Raw genomic sequence first — 16,159 nt, 5'->3', positions numbered from 1 at the left:
ATTAATATGCCCAAATTACATAGTAGTTATGCAGTATTTTCTCATTCTAATTCCAAGCTCAAGATAAGAACTTTGTCATTTTTATGTCTCGTTTATTCTCTATTGAACATCTCACTGAGTATGGCACATTCCAAAGACAAGCATAATAATAGCTCCCACCTCACATGCTCTTTTGCAGTGAAACATTAACAATTCCGTATCAAGAGATTGAACTTAGTTCCCCTTCTCTTTGAATCTGAGCCTTACTGATTCACTTTTAACCAAGAGAATGTGACAGAAGTCCAGAAAAGCCATTCGGCATCCACTCGTGTCTCTTGGAAAATTTGCTCCCTGGATGCTCTCTGGAGGATGCTCCCCTGTCAGAATCCAGCTGTCATGTGATGAAAAGTCTAAACCACATGACAAGGCCAAGTATGGGGACTCTAGTCAACAGCCCCAGCTGAGCCCAGCCTTGGAATCATGCTAGCCAAGGAAGTCTAACATGTGAGTGAAGATGTCTTCAACTGATTCCAGTCACTAACCATTTGATCACCCCCAGCTGTCTGAGTCTTCTGAGCCGAGGCTGCATATTTGTGAAGTAGAAGTATGCCATCCTCACAGCACTGCTCTTAAATTCCTGACACACAGAATCTGTGAGCATGATAAAATAGGTGTTGTTTGATACCACTATCTTTAGGGTGGTCTGTTAAAAAGCATAGATAACTAAAACACTGGATTTTACTAAAATAATTTGGAATTTTAGTTCTAAGTCATAATTACTTTTTAAAGCATGTCACTTCCAATTCAAAAATGTCTTAGAATTTTTAATATTCACAACTACATTATCAAAATTTATTTCTATTTGACTGTGAAGCTTTACTAAATTCATTGTTCATAGCAATTTCTAGTATGCTTCATTCTTCCAATATATTATTTGGTGTCCAATCAGGAGAGAGAAACCACATGAATTTCAACAGGGGAAAGTTAATATAAATAATTTTTAACTATAACAAGGGATTGGAGTATCAAGAGATTGTCTAGTAAGTAGAGAAAACTCTAAAAAATATAAGAATAGTAGATGCAGGGAGGAGCCACTGTCACTACAGATGAGAGAGACTGCCTAAGAAAAAGGACTCTTGGGCTGAGATCCAGACCTTATTGGAGAGGATACAGAATGGAGAGAAAATGCAATCATGCTGTGCTGATGAAACTTGCTGAAAATCTACATTCTAGGATGCTGGGGAAAGTTGTTCACAAGGAGGTATCTCACCAGAGACCCTCTGCTATAAAATCACCCCCAGGAAGCTACTCGGGGGAAGCTGCTGGCCACTGGATGCTGCTGACTGCCATGTACTGTAGGAACTGGGTATTGGAGAAGCTGCACATGTTGCAGCTAAGCCTGACAGGCAAGCACATCAGAACCAGGAAATAAAATCCTCTCTAGTGACTTTAGTGAGAATAATGAATTAAGGAACTCCAAGAGCCTGCCCCTCCACCAAACTAACAAATAAGCAGGCACAAATTGTTAGAATGAACTTTAATGGAACTGGTCAAAGGTCTGCAGCAATGAGGTAAACACTTGATCAAAAAAAAGATAACAATCTCAGTAGGAGACTTTTGCGGCATTCTAACTCACTCTGGCTCCATTCCTTCTTCTCCAGTTTGGCGGTAGGCTTCAGAACAGCATCCCATGTTTCCTATGTGGGTTCATGGTACCAGAAGGAGCAGAGGAGACCTTGTTCTCAAATAATTATAGTTGTTCTGACCCATCTGATGGTTCACTGAAGGACAGGTGCAAAGAGCTTGCCTTTATTTTGCCTAACTCAGAATTTCCCAGGGTAGAATGGCAGCTGTCTAGTGGCCTTGTCAAAAACATTTGACAAATGTGTTAGCCTCTGCCACCAGAGGGAAGGAATAACAGTCAGGAAACAACAGACACACTTAAAAGCTTGGACTGCTTATAATATTTAAGAGGTTAACTTTTTAACAAAAACTATGAGGCTCGCAAAAAAATAAGAGAAAGTATCGCCAATACACAGGGGTTAAAAAAAAGTAGAAACTGTCTGAGGAAGCCTAAGTATTAGGATTTACTAGACAAAAACTTTAAATCAAATGTATTTACTCAATGAGCTAAAGCAAATCTTGGACAAAGAACTAAAGCAAACCAGGAAGGAGAACAATGTCCCACCAAATAGAGAATGTTAATAAGGAGAGAGAAATTTTAAAAAGAAACAAAATAAAAATACTGGAATTGAAGTGTGCTTTTCTATATATCCAAGAGCTCAACAAATTCCAATTAGGATAAACTCAAAGAGATGTGCATTGAGACATATTACAATCTAAGTTTAGAAAGATAAAAACACAAAAAGAAAAAGAAAAAAAAGAAAAATTTAAAAAGAAAGACAAAAACAAAGACAGATACCCAAAAGCAGCAGGAGAGAAACAACTTATTACAGAAAAGAGATTCTCAGTATGATTAACAGCTGCCTTGTAATCAGGAACTGTAGAGGCTAGAAGTCAGTGGGGTGATGTACTAAAATTGCTGGAAAAAGAAAGGTCAACCAACATTTCTATATCCAGCAAAAGTATGTTCAAGAATAAAGGAAAAATTAAGACATTCCCAGACAGTTCCCAGAGGCACAAAAACAAAGAGAGAGTCCATAGCTAGTGGAGCTACCCTACAAAAAATGTTAATGGGAATCCTTCAGAATGAAATGGAATGACACAATAGTAACTCAAATTTGCTTAAAGAAATAAAGAACGTAATATATTTATGTTATTTAAAAGATAATTACATAAACAAAATTGTAAATATATGTTAATGGGCACACAATGTATAAAGATGTAATTTGTGACAATAACAAGATAAAGGGAAATAGCTAGATAGAAACAAAGTTCTATACAGTCAGCCCTCTGTATCCATGGGTTCTATATACGTGAATTCAACAAACTATAGATTTAAAATATTTGAAAAAATGATGATTTTTCACAGAGGGCAGAACTGAATAATTGAGGAAGGAAAAAGGTCTAAAACATGAAACAAGTAGCAAAATGACAGAAGACCTTCCTTATCAGTAATTACTTCAGGTGTAAATAGATTAAACTCTCCAATTAAAAGGTATAAATGGCTAAAATGGATTAAAGGAAACATAATAGGTTATCTGCAAGAGACTCACATTAAAATAAAAAACAAATACTTTGAAATGGAAAGGGTGGGAAAAGATATTCTATGCAAAGAGTGAGCAAAAGAAAGCTATCCTATATTATACTAGAATAAAATATATGAGTATACAGTAGTCCCCCTTTATCCATGGTTTTACATTTCATTGTTTCAGTTAACTGCATTCAACCATGATCTTAAAATATTAAATTAAAACATCCAGAAATAAACAGTTCATAAGTTTCTCATTGCATACCAGTTTGAGTAGCATGATGAAATCTCACACCACTCTATTTCACTCAGGACATGAATCTTCCCTTTGTCCAGGATATCCACACTGTATATCCACACTGCTATCTACCCATTAGTCACTTAGTAGTCCTCTTGAGTATCAGATCAAATGTCACATATAGTGTACATAGGTTTTGGTACTATTTGTGGTTTCAGGCATTCATTCACTCAGAATCTTAGAGCATATCCCCCACAGATAAGTTTATATATAGCTATACTAATATCTGACAAAATAGATTTTTAAAACGGTTATGAGAGATGAAGAACAATATCATATAATGATAAAAGGCAAAAAGGCCAATCTGTCAAGCAACTTCAACAATTATACATACATATGCACCAAACAAGAGAGCCCCTAAATAAGTAAAGCAAAAATTGATAGAATTGAAGGAAGACATAGACCAACTAAACCTAATAGGCATATATAGAACACTCTAACCCAACAGAATACATATTATTCTCAAGAGCATTTGTAACATTCTCCAAGGTAGACCATATGCTAGGTCATGACAAGATTCAATAAATTTTAAAACATTGAAATCATGGGGAAGAGGCCAAGATGGCCAACTAGAAAGAGCCGCGGTAGAAAGCTCCCACCAAGAAGAACAAAAATGGTGAGTGAATCCTGCACTGGCAACTGAGGTATCCAGATTCTCTCATTGGGAGTGACTAGGCAGTTGGTGCAACGCACAGAGAGTGAGAAAAAGAAGGGTGGTGCGATGGTCCACCTGGGAGCCACACACCGCAGAGGGAGCTTCCACCCCCAGCCAAGGGAGACAGTGAGTGATTGAGTTATTTTGCTTGGGAAACCGTGCTTTTTCCATAGATCTATGCAACCTGCAGATCAGATCTCCCTCATGAGCACATGCCACCAGGGCCTTGGGTCTCAAGCACAGAGCCGTGCAGATTCTCTGTGGACACTTGGCTAACGACTGCCTAAGATTACCAAGTTCCTGGGGGAAGGGGCAGCCACCATCACTGCAGCTGCCTGCTGCCTAAGATGAGTGAGCTACCAAGGGAAGGAGTGGCAGCCATCACTGCAGCTCCAGTCTGGCATTTTTTCCCCTGCCAGTGCCAGGGAGACTGGATGGTTTGGACCCGGATGAATTCCCCACAGTGCAACACAAAGGCTGTGGCAAATCATGACCAGACTGCCTCTTTAGGCCAGACACTGACCCATCCCAGGCAAGGCCTTCCTATGGGAATTTCAGCAACTCCAGCCAGGAGTTTATGGACAGAACTCTGATCTCCCCAGTACAAAGCCCCTGGGGGGAGGGGTGGCCATGATCCCCATGGATCAGCAGACTTAATTTTTCCCCCTGCTGGCTCTGAGAAATCTGGGGAGTCTGGACAAGTGGGATTCCCCCTATCACAGTGCACCCCTTCCACCAAGGGGTAGCCAGAGTGCTTTGTAAAGTGGGTCCCAGATCTCATGTCTCCTGACTGGATAAGACCCCCTAACAGGGGTCACCAGACACCTTATACAGGAGCGTTCCCATGGGCATCATGGAGATCCCAGAGGAAGGAGCAGGCAGCCATCTCTGCTGTTCTAGAGCCTCCACTAGTGACACCTCCAGGGGTGGGAGGGACCCAGGTAAATAGGGTCTGGAGTGGACCCCCAGAAAACCACAGCAGCCCTACAGAAGAGGGGCCTGATTGTAAAAAGAAAAACAAACAGAAAGCAACAACAACAGCATCAACAAAAAAGTTCCCACAAAAACCCCATCCAAAGGTTAACAGCCTCAAAGATCAAAGCTAGATAAACTCACAAAGATGAGAAAGAATCAATGAGAAAATGCTGAAAACTCAAAAATCCAGAGTGCCTCTTCTTCTCCAAATGATCACAACACCTCTTCAGCATGGGCACAGAACTGGGCTGAGGCTGACATGGATGAATTGACAGAAATAGGCTTCAGAAGGTAGGTAATAACTAACTCCACTGAGCTAAAGGAGCATGTTCTAACCCAACGCAAAGAAGCTAAGAACCATGATAAAACATTACAGGAGTTGTTAACCAGAATAACCAGTTTAGAGAGGAACATAAATGACCTGATGGAGCTGAAAAACACAACATGAGAACTTCACAATGCAACCACAAGTACCAATAGCCAAATAAACCAAGTAGAGGAAGAAATTTCAGTGCTTGAAGACTATCTTGCTGAAATAAGACAGAAAGATAAGATTAGAGAAAAAAGAATAAAAAGGAACGAACAAAGTCTACAAGAACTATGGGATTATATAAAAAAGACTGGACCAACAACTGATTGGGGTACCTGAAGGAGATGGGGAGAATGGAACCAAGTTGAAAAACATACTTCAGGATATCATCCAGGAGAACTTCCCTAACCTAGCAAGACAGGCCAACATTCAAATTCAGGAAATCCAGAGAACCCCAGTTAGATATTGCATGAGAAGATCAACCCCAAGACACATAATCATCAGATTCTCCAAGGTTGAAATGAAGGAAAAAATGTTAACGGGAGCCAGAGAGGAAGGCCAGGTCACCTAAAGGAAAGTCCATCAGACTAACAGTGGACTTCTCAGTGGATACCCTACAAGCCAGAAGAGATTGGGGGCCAATATTCAATATTCTTAAATAAAAGAATTTCCAATCCAGAATTTCATATCCGGTCAAACTAAGCTTCATAAGCAAAGGAGAAATAAAATCCATTTCAGACAAGCAAATGTTGAGGGAATCTGTCACCACTGGGTCTACCTTGAAAGAGCCCCTGAAGGAAGCACTAAATATGCAAAGGAAAAACCCTTACCAGCCACTACAAAAACACACTGAAGTACAGAAACCATTGACACTATGAAGCAACTACATCAACAAATCTACAAAATAACCAGCTAACATCATGATGACAAGATCAAATTCACACACAACAATATTATCCTTAATACGAATCGGCTAAATGCCCAACTAAAAGAGACAGAACACAAGCTGAATAAAAAGCCAAGACCCATCGATGTACTATATTGAAGAGACTCATCTCACGTGCAAAGACACACATGGCTCAAAATGAATAGAAGGAGGAAAATATACCAAGCAAGTGGAAAGCAGAAAAAAGCAGGGGTTGCAATCCTTGTTTCTGACAGAACAGACTTTAAAGCAACAAAGATCAAAAAAGACAAAGAAAGGCATTACATAATGGTAAAGGGTTCAACAAGAAGAACAAGAAGAGTTAACTATCCTAAATATATATGCACCAATACAGGAGAACCAAGATTCATAAAACAAGTTCTTAAAGACCTACAAAGAGACTTAGACTCCCACACAATAATAGTGGGAGACTTTAACACCCCACTGTCAATATTAGATCATTGATGCAGAAAATTAACAAAGATATACAGGACTTGAACTCAGCTCTAGATCAAGTGGACCTGATAGATATCTACAAAATTTTCCACCCAAAAACAACAGAATATACATTTTCTTGGTGCCATGTGGCACTTACTCTAAAATCGATCACATAATTGTAAGTAAAATACTCCTCAGCAAATGCAAAAGTACTGAAACAATGGTCTTTCAGACCACGATGCAGTCAAATTAGAACTCAAGATTAAGAAACTGATTCAAAACCACATAACTACATGGAAATTGAACAACTGATTTCTGAAAGATGCCTGGGTAAATAATGAAATTAAGACAGAAATAAAGAAGTTCTTTGAAGCCAATGAGAATGAAGAGACCACATACCAAAATCTAAAGCAGTCTTAAGAGGGAAATTTGTAGCACTAAATGCCCACATCAAAAAGCTAGAAAGATCTCAAACTGACACCCTAACATCACAACTACAAGAACTAGAGAACCAAGAGCAAATAAACCCCAAAGCTAGCAGAAGACAAGAAATAACCAAAATCAAAGTGGAACTGAAGGAGATGGAGACATGAAAAGCACTTCAAAAAATCAATGAATCCAGGAGCTGGTTTTTTTTAAAAAAATTAATAAAATAGATAGACTTCTAGCTAGACTAATGAAGAAAGAAGAGAAGAATCAAATAGACACAAAAAATGATAAAGGGGATATCACCACTGACCCCACAGAAATAAAAACAACCATAAAAGAATACCATAAACACCTCCATGCAAATAAACTAGAAAATCTAAAAGAAATAGATAAATTCCTGGACACATAAACCCTCCCAAAACTGAATCAGGAAGAAGTTGAATCCCTGAATAGACCAATAACAAGTTCTGAAATTGAGGCAGTAATAAATAGCCTACCAGCCAAAAAAAAAGCCCAGAAGCAGATGGATTTGCAGCTGAATTATACCAAAGGTACAAAGAGGAGCTGGTACCATTTCTTCTGAAATTATTCCAAACAAGTGAAAAGGAGGAACTCTTCCCTAACTCATTTTATGGGGCCAGCATCACCCTAATACAAAAATCTGGCAGAGATACAACACAAAAAGAAAACTTCAGGCCAATATTCCTGATGAACATCCATGCAAAAATCCTCAATAAAATTCTGGCAAACCAAATCCAGCAGCACATCAAAAAGCTTATCCACCATGATGAAGTCAGCTTCATCCCTGGGATGCAAGGCTGCTTCAACATATGCAAATTAATAAACGTAATTCATCACATAAACACAACTAAGGACAAAAACAACGTGATTATCTCAATAGATGCAAAAAAGGCCTTTGATAAAATTCAACATCTCTTCACATAAAAAACTCTCAATAAACTAGGTATTAATGAAACTTACCTCAAAATAATTAGAGCCATTTATGACAAACCCACAGCAAATATCACAATAAATGGGCAAAAGCTGGAAGCATTCCCCTCGAAAGCTGGCACAAGAAAGTGGGCAAAGGACATGAGCAGACACTTCTCAAAACAAGACATTTATGTGGCCAACGAACATATGAAAAAAAGCTCAACATCACTGATCTTTAGACAAACATAAATCAAAACCACATGACAAAACTTTATAGAGTTGCCTACCAGGGTCACTGTAATGGAATTTATGGTCTTAAGAAATTACTAGTTGTGTCATTAAAAAAAGACTGAATTGTAAAGTTAACTTCCAATCGCTTGTATATAAAATAAAAATGGACAGGAGAGAGAAGAAAATGGTTAACATATAGAAATAAAAGCATACATATAAAAAGCAAATAAAAATATTTAAAACCGCTACAGTTCTTATTTCTATAATTGGTCACAAAGCTGTAACTGATATCTACCATATTTCCCCAACCTCTACCAGAACCTGGAGGAACCTTGCCTCCATTATATAGAAGCAACTCAACTTCCCCTTGGTAATTGGGATCAATCATTCCAACTGATAGATTAACGTCTTTTTTTTTCTGTTAGTTCTGTGGTATAAGGCAGTAAAATGAGCCCTTTGATATGAGAATATATAAACACAGGGTCCAAATTAAAATATTTTCTGTTCTAATCCTCTTATGATATTTGAAGCATTTGCTTCCATTACTATACATGCAAACTGAAATCCAGAATAGCTCCCTATCCCAGTCAGGAACTATCAATAACCTCCAGGGGCCAATAAAATCCACTTGCTAGCTATATATCAGTCTAGACAGTAGCTCATAGTGGCTTAGGTCTCTCGTTATCGTGTTGACAAGCAAAACACTTTTGAACTTCAGAGGGAGTCAGTAGATTAGATTTATCTATTTAATTTACCTATTTACTTACTTCTCATTATGGCATCGCTAGAATAGCCTCATGACCACTTATCTCAGAAACCCAAAAACACTCTTCCAGGAAGCAGATTTGAATATTCAGCTGTTGATTCTAGTCCATTTCTGAATTGAGAAGAGTATTTTTCTGATGAGCTTTAACATGTGCCTCTTTAAATTCTCCCTTTCAGAGCTCATAAAGTTTTCCATAATATAGCATGCCATAATGGGATTCCTGACATTATTCAGTAATTCAAGTTTCATCTCAGATCATATCACCAATTTATTGTCTGTGATCTTAAAATGGTTATAATTCTATCTTACTAAATTGTTATCATTTAGCTCCTCTAATATCATGAAAAAAATCCATTGAGCAGATTCATCATTCTTTGGGGTAAGTTGATTGATTAACAAAAAAGCTATCACAGAGAGCAATCTGTCCCAGAACAGACTAACATTTCTATCAGGGAAAGTAATTTCATCACTCTTTTGTTCCAGTTTAATTAACACTAAAAATATGATGTCATGAATCACAAGAGAGACAAGTGATCCTAGAAGAAAGAACTGATCAACACGGATTAACTACTGGAGAGGATTCTGATAAGATTAAGTTCTAAAATATACCCGTTATTTTGACAATTTATGGTCATTAGCAAGGGCAGTTTGTGTGATGTTATGACAAAAGTAAATTGCAGTGAGTTAAAACGCATTCAGGAAGTGAGAGAGAGAGAACAAAATAAAGAAGCTACTAATGAAGTCTGGGGAAAGGGAAGTAAATAGGGGCAACCTCTGGAAGGGATATGGAGTAAAGATCTATTTGACATGGGGAAGTAAATAGGGGCAACCTCTGGAAGGGATATGGAGTAAAGATCTATTTGACATGGGGAGACTTCAGAACCTTACTGTAATGAGGGGCAGTATTCATCAGATAGGGATGAATTAATGCCTGAGGAGTCTGGATGAAAAACTATTTGGTGTGCTGCCCCTGGGACTAGGGCTAAAGGGGTATACTCCTAGAAATTAGTTAGCTAACCCCAAAGAGTACTTGAGTCCTATTCCCATTGCAATGTTAAAACCATTAGGCCCTCAAGGATGCTTGTAGAGTAGGGAGGGCATAAAGAGCAGCACGACAGGACCAGGTTTCTCAGGGATCTAACTTATACTAAATCCACAAACTCCAAGAGTGTTGAGCAAGGGCAGGAATCTGTTCTGAACAACAAAAGGGTGAACATAGGCAGCTGTGGCCAGGAAGGTAGAAGCAGCTACAGAAGACTTTGCCAGCCTGAGAGCTTCTTCATAGCCCCTCCTGACGTAGTAAGCAGTCAATGACCTGAATCTTGAGAGGTGAGGGAACAGACATGGTCCATGTCCTGTAATTCTGTCCTAATCTCTGAACTTGATTACGTGTCTTATCTTTGGTTTCCATAGTCAGCTTTCCTTGTTTGATTCTTCACCTCCAGTTCCCCCCTTTGCTTAGACTCTTCACCTTTGTAGGGACTAAGGTTTGTGATCAGGAAATAGGAGAGAAATGAGGCTGAGCTAAGATGATCAGTGAATAAATGATAAACCAAGGGATCTAGAATAATACAATAAATTCTTTGTTCAAGATTCCCAGAACGAAAAGTAACTCCGAACAAAGGGCTATTTTATTACATTTGATAAAATACATGCAACTTTAAAAACAAAAGACACCATATTTAATGTAAATTCTAGCTGAATTACCTGTTAAATTCAACCAAAAAGTCCAAGATGTTTGCCATCATAATTAGTTTACATTGATTTTGAATTTCCAACCATTTCATTAACACAAGAAACAAAAATTAAGATGCATCAATATTTGTAAAGAAAGAATTTATATTATTGTTTGCAAGCAACTTTTTATTCTACCTAGAAAAAAATTTAATATAAATGGGAAAATTCTAAGAATTGACAATAGTTTAGCAAAATGGATGATATACAAGACAAAATAAGAAAACATTGCAACTGCACCTCTATAAAATAATAAAGACAATATGTTTACCAGCAACAGATAATTGGTTGGTATAATACAAAAAAAATCACAAAACATTTAGAAGTGACACAAGTTTAGAAAAGTAGGTAAATGCAAGAGGAAATAAAAACATTCTAATATATATTCTAATGCATCACATTAACACAGATATATAGATACATTCTAATGTATATTTCTGTGATATGGATCCCCTTGAATTCATCTTTTTTAGTGTTATTATATCAATTAGAACGTATAATACAGGCTGGGCTTGGTGGCTCACTCCTGTACTCTCAGCACTTTGAAAGGCCAAGTCAGGCAAATTACCTGAAGTCAGGAATTTAGACCAGCCTGGCCAACATGGCAAAACCCCATCTCTTCTAAAAATACAAAAATTACCTGGGTGTGGTGGCAGGCACCTGTAATCCCAGCTACTCGCGAGGCTGAGGCAGGAGAATTGCTTGAACCCAGGAGGCAGAGGTTGCAGTGAGCCAAGATAGTGCCACTGCACTCCAGCCTGGGAGACAGAGCGAGACTCCATTTCAAAAAAAAAGTATAATGCAGAAAAACATATTCACTAAAAACATTCCAAATACTAATAATGATAATAAGAACACTGCAATACAAAATTTTAGTGACACTTTTTTCAGATTTAAATAAAGGCAGACAGAATCTATATTTATGAATGAGAAGGCTTGAAAATATAAAGATATCAACTTTTTTTCAAAATTAATCTACAGATTTAACACAATCCCAACTAAAACCATGCTATTTTAGAACTCAACACAGAATTCTAAGGGTAATCTGGAAGATAAATACATAAAAAGGGTTTTAAATTAACGAGAATAATAAGAGGAATATAGTTCTGTTATGTGTTAAATTTATTATAAAACTAAATTTTTTAATTTGGTTTAATATTGACACAAAAATAACCAGAAAGAAATAGAAACAATAGAATCCCAGAAATGGAATCTTATCTATATGTGTATAAATTCACTATGTGACAAATGACACATAACTTGGTGAGAGATGTAGAAGCCATTGTCTAATTGTTTGAAATCTATTTATTTACATGTCTCATTAACAGCAAAAGTAATTCCATGTAAATAAGTTGTGTCACAAAACCAAAAAGCCAACTATTAAAAATATAGGGGAGTAAATATTGATCAAAATTTGAGTAAAGAATAATATTTTGTAATTGTTTTTTGTTTGCATTGTGGAATGCTTTGAGAATTTGATGAAAGATAAACAGATCCTCTCTCTAGAAAAGTATAAATATAGACTTACAAATTTAGGAAGTTCACAAACTTCCATGAGACCAGCTATAAATTCTTGATTAAAAAGCCCTATTTTAAGCATAAAAGATAAAAAATTCATAAAGGGAAAATAGTATAAATATTTTAAAGGTAAAGTATAAATATATGCAAGTATATGCATGTATGTATATATTTACAGTGCATAAAACCAAACAAAAATTGGAGGAAATGTTATAAAATTATTTGATAACATTTAGTAGTCATTGAAAACACGTTTATAAAAATTTAAAATGTCTATAAGGAGTTTTCCAGTGAATTGGAAAGTTAATATGCATAATGTTAAGAAAAAGCACAGTTTGAAAGATCCTATTTTCATGAAACAGAAACTGTGTAAGAAGACTGCAAAGAAAAATGATAAAAATTAAATATTTTGAAATGTTAAATCTTTGCTAGGATTTTTATTTATAGCTATTTTTCTGCATTTTTGTTTCCTAAAATGTTATTATTTTATTTTTATTTTTTATCAATTTCATGCATAATATATGTTTATTACAATGAATAAATGGCATAGTCTTTCATTCTTCTCAGAGGTAGTGAGGGATGGAGCCTTGATCTTATACTTAATACCATGAAATGAAGCAAAGGCAGAGATTTCAGAAAGATAATATTGATACCTAAATATTTAACAAAGTAAGATATTATTCATAGATGAAGGCAATATAAAGAATTCTCAGATATTCAAGGACTCCAGGCATTTTGTCCAAGTACACTTTTTGATACAATCACTTGAAAATATTTTTCAACAATTCAAGAATAAACAAAATAAGAAGGAAAAGAACCAAGTGTTACAGGGCCAAAAATGAGCCATAAAATTACTTAATTTTAAAAAGTCAAAATGTGTGCAATAAATGCTTGCTATATTTCCAAATTATTCCACAGAAAAATCTGGATGTGGTTGGAAGTTCATTGGTGATTTTCTCTCCTCACACCTTTTATTAATAAAATTGATTATTTGAAAATATAATTTTAAGTATATCTTTAACATTAGCTTCATAATCAGAAGAGGAAACAAATGATATTCCTAAAGGGTACCGACTTTTGGGCTACAATTTGATGGAGGGAGTGCTGGAATAAAATGCAAAAGATTAAAATTTTTTCTACAGACTAGTCACCAGTGTTTTCAACATACGATTCTTATCTAGACAACTCACTCAACCTATTTCCTCATATGTGAATAACAATACCTGTATGGCAAAGATTAAATGAGATGGTTTGTTTCAGAAACAATTTGCCAACCACAGGCATTGTTTAAAAGAAAGGCATGGTCAGGGTTTCCATTATGGCTACTTATTCTCTTCCTAAAGTTTCCCAAGATTGGAGACGACACCTCTGCCCTCTAACTTTACCTGCTGAAAATCAGGTTCTTTATAATGTACATGTCTCATACTTTCTAACTATATTCCCCACTTCCCAGAATTTCAGGAAAATAAAGCTAGAAAATTTTCAGTTTAATTCTGCTCAATATTCTACTAAAATTTTTTATCTTAGCATCTATAGCATCTATTTTGGCCTGTCTGTTCTTACCTGAACTGTTTCCAAGGGTCTCAAGAGTGTAGAGAATGCATTATGTTAAAAATGACTAAGGATTGTGGGTGAGCCTTATTTCTCTACAGAAATTTTGACCCTCAGCTGAGCTAACCACAGTCTTATTCTGTTTCCCCTTAATCCACAGGCAGATGCTGAGAACAAAACATCTCATGATATGGATATTGGCCTGAGTATAGCCAATAGCTCAGGGTTTCAAGTGGCTGAGTTCATTCTGATGGGGTTCCCAGGCATTCATGAGTGGCAGCACTGCTCTCCCTGCCCCTGGCTCTGCTCTACTTCTTAGCTCTTGGTGCCAATCTCCTCATAATCACCATTCAACATGAGACCATGCTACATGAACCCATGTACCATTTGCTGGGCATATTAGCAGTAGTGGACATTGGCCTGGCCACCACCATCATGCCCAAGATCCTGGCCATCTTCTGGTTTGATGCCAAGGCCATCAGCCTCCCTGAGTGTTTTGCTCAGATCTATGCCATCCACTCTTTCATGTGCATGGAGTCAGGCATCTTCTTCTGTATGGCAGTGGATAGATATATGGCCATTTGTTATCCCCTTCAGTACACTTCCATAGTTACTGAAGCTTTTGTCATCAAAGCCACACTGTCAGTAGTGCTCAGGAATGGCCTGTTGACCATCCCAGTGCTGGTATTGGCTGCCCAGCGACACTACTGCTCCAGGAATGAGACTGATCACTGCCTGTGCTCTAACTTGGGGGTCACAAGTCTGGCCTGTGATGACACCACTATCAACAGGTTTTACCAGCTGGCCTTGGTCTGGGTTGTGGTTGGGAGTGACACGGGTCTGGTCTTTGCTTCCTATTCTTTGATTATTCGCTCAGTGCTGAAGCTGAACTCTGCTAAAGCAACATCTAAGGCCCTGAATACCTGCAGCTCCCACCTTATCCTCATTCTCTTTTTCTACACAGCTATTATTGTAGTATCTGTCACTCACCTGGCAGGAAGAAGGGCTCCCCTCATCCCTGTTCTCCTCAATGTGCTGCATATTGTCATCCGCCCAGCCCTTAACCCCATGGTATATGCCCTTAGGACCCAGGAGCTGAGAGTGGGCTTCCAGAAGCTGCTTGGTTTGGGCAAGCATGTGTCCAGGAAGTGAGCTAACTTTAAATAGCAGAATATTATATGCAATGCTGAAGAAAGAGCACAGTCTTTGGAGTCCAACACACCTTGGTTAAAATTCCATCTCTCCCAATTGTTAGGAAGATCGATTCAACTTAATTCATCTATTCTGTATAGAACATAACATGTGCAAGGCATTGCTCTAAGCATTTCACATATATTAACTTTTTAAATCCTGTAACAACTCTATGAAGCAAGCACAATTGTTATTTATACACTTTGAGGATAGGGAAACTGAGTTGGGAAACTTGCCCAAGGTCACAGAGGAAGGAAGTTGCAGAGTAGTATTTGAACTGAAGCAATCAGCCTTCAGTGTCCCATCTCTTAACTCTTTCTCTCTATTTAACTTCACTACTAATTTTTTAAATGCAAATTAAGATAAACAAGGTGAAATTACATATTACTTCTTTTTAATAAAAGAAAATTCCATTTTAAAGTTGGCCACAATTTTTCTCTCTAATGGTAAAGACAGTAGATTTTAAATCCTCTAGAAAGACTCATTCTAGTGGACCTACTTATATAGATGTAAATCAAGAATTTAACAGGAATTATTTTGTGACTTCACAAACTCTTTACCAACTCTTGAGTTAATTTGCATTAGAGCTCTAAAAGGAATATCCCAACCACTTTTTTTAACCCTCAACACTACTTGAACTTCTCTAATGAATTAAGAAATCTCAATGGGGCCAGGCTCAGTGGCTCACGCCTGTATTCCCAGCACTTTGGGAGGCTGAGGTGGGTGGATCACCTGAGGTTGGGAGTTCGAGATCAGCCTGGCTAACATGGTGAAACACTGCCTCTACCAAATATCCAAAATTAACTGGGCATGGTGGCACATGCCTGTAGTCCCAGCTACTCAGGAGGCTGAGGCAGGAGAATCGCTTGAACCCAGGAGGCAGAGGTTGCAATGAGCTGGGATCATGCCACTGCAATCCAGCCTGGGCGACAGAGTGAGACTCTGTCTCAAAAAAAAAAAAAAAAAAAAAAAGAAATCTCATTGAAGTCTTGTAGTTCAATGACAGTATAAAGGAAACCAAAGGTCTCTGAAGAGGAACTTTCCTCATAAGAAAAATGATATATGTTTGGAGACA

The 16,159-nt window shown here is 37.4% G+C and overlaps 1 protein-coding gene across 1 annotated transcript; it reads left to right on the top strand.

The window, feature by feature from the left end:
* The first annotated feature begins 1,153 nt into the window (after positions 1-1,153).
* Positions 1,154-15,045, top strand: LOC116476139 (olfactory receptor 56B34-like). The gene is given in 3 exon segments (XM_032165863.2): positions 1,154-1,345; positions 14,054-14,174; positions 14,177-15,045. Coding segments are annotated over 3 exon segments (1,182 nt in total).
* Positions 15,046-16,159: the final 1,114 nt, after the last annotated feature.

Source organism: Hylobates moloch, unplaced genomic scaffold (genome assembly GCF_009828535.3).
Source record: "Hylobates moloch isolate HMO894 unplaced genomic scaffold, HMol_V3 SCAFFOLD_11, whole genome shotgun sequence".
Taxonomy (NCBI): domain Eukaryota; kingdom Metazoa; phylum Chordata; class Mammalia; order Primates; family Hylobatidae; genus Hylobates; species Hylobates moloch.
The sequence above is the reverse complement of the archived record's forward strand: the minus strand, read 5'-3'. Positions and strand labels throughout refer to the sequence as shown.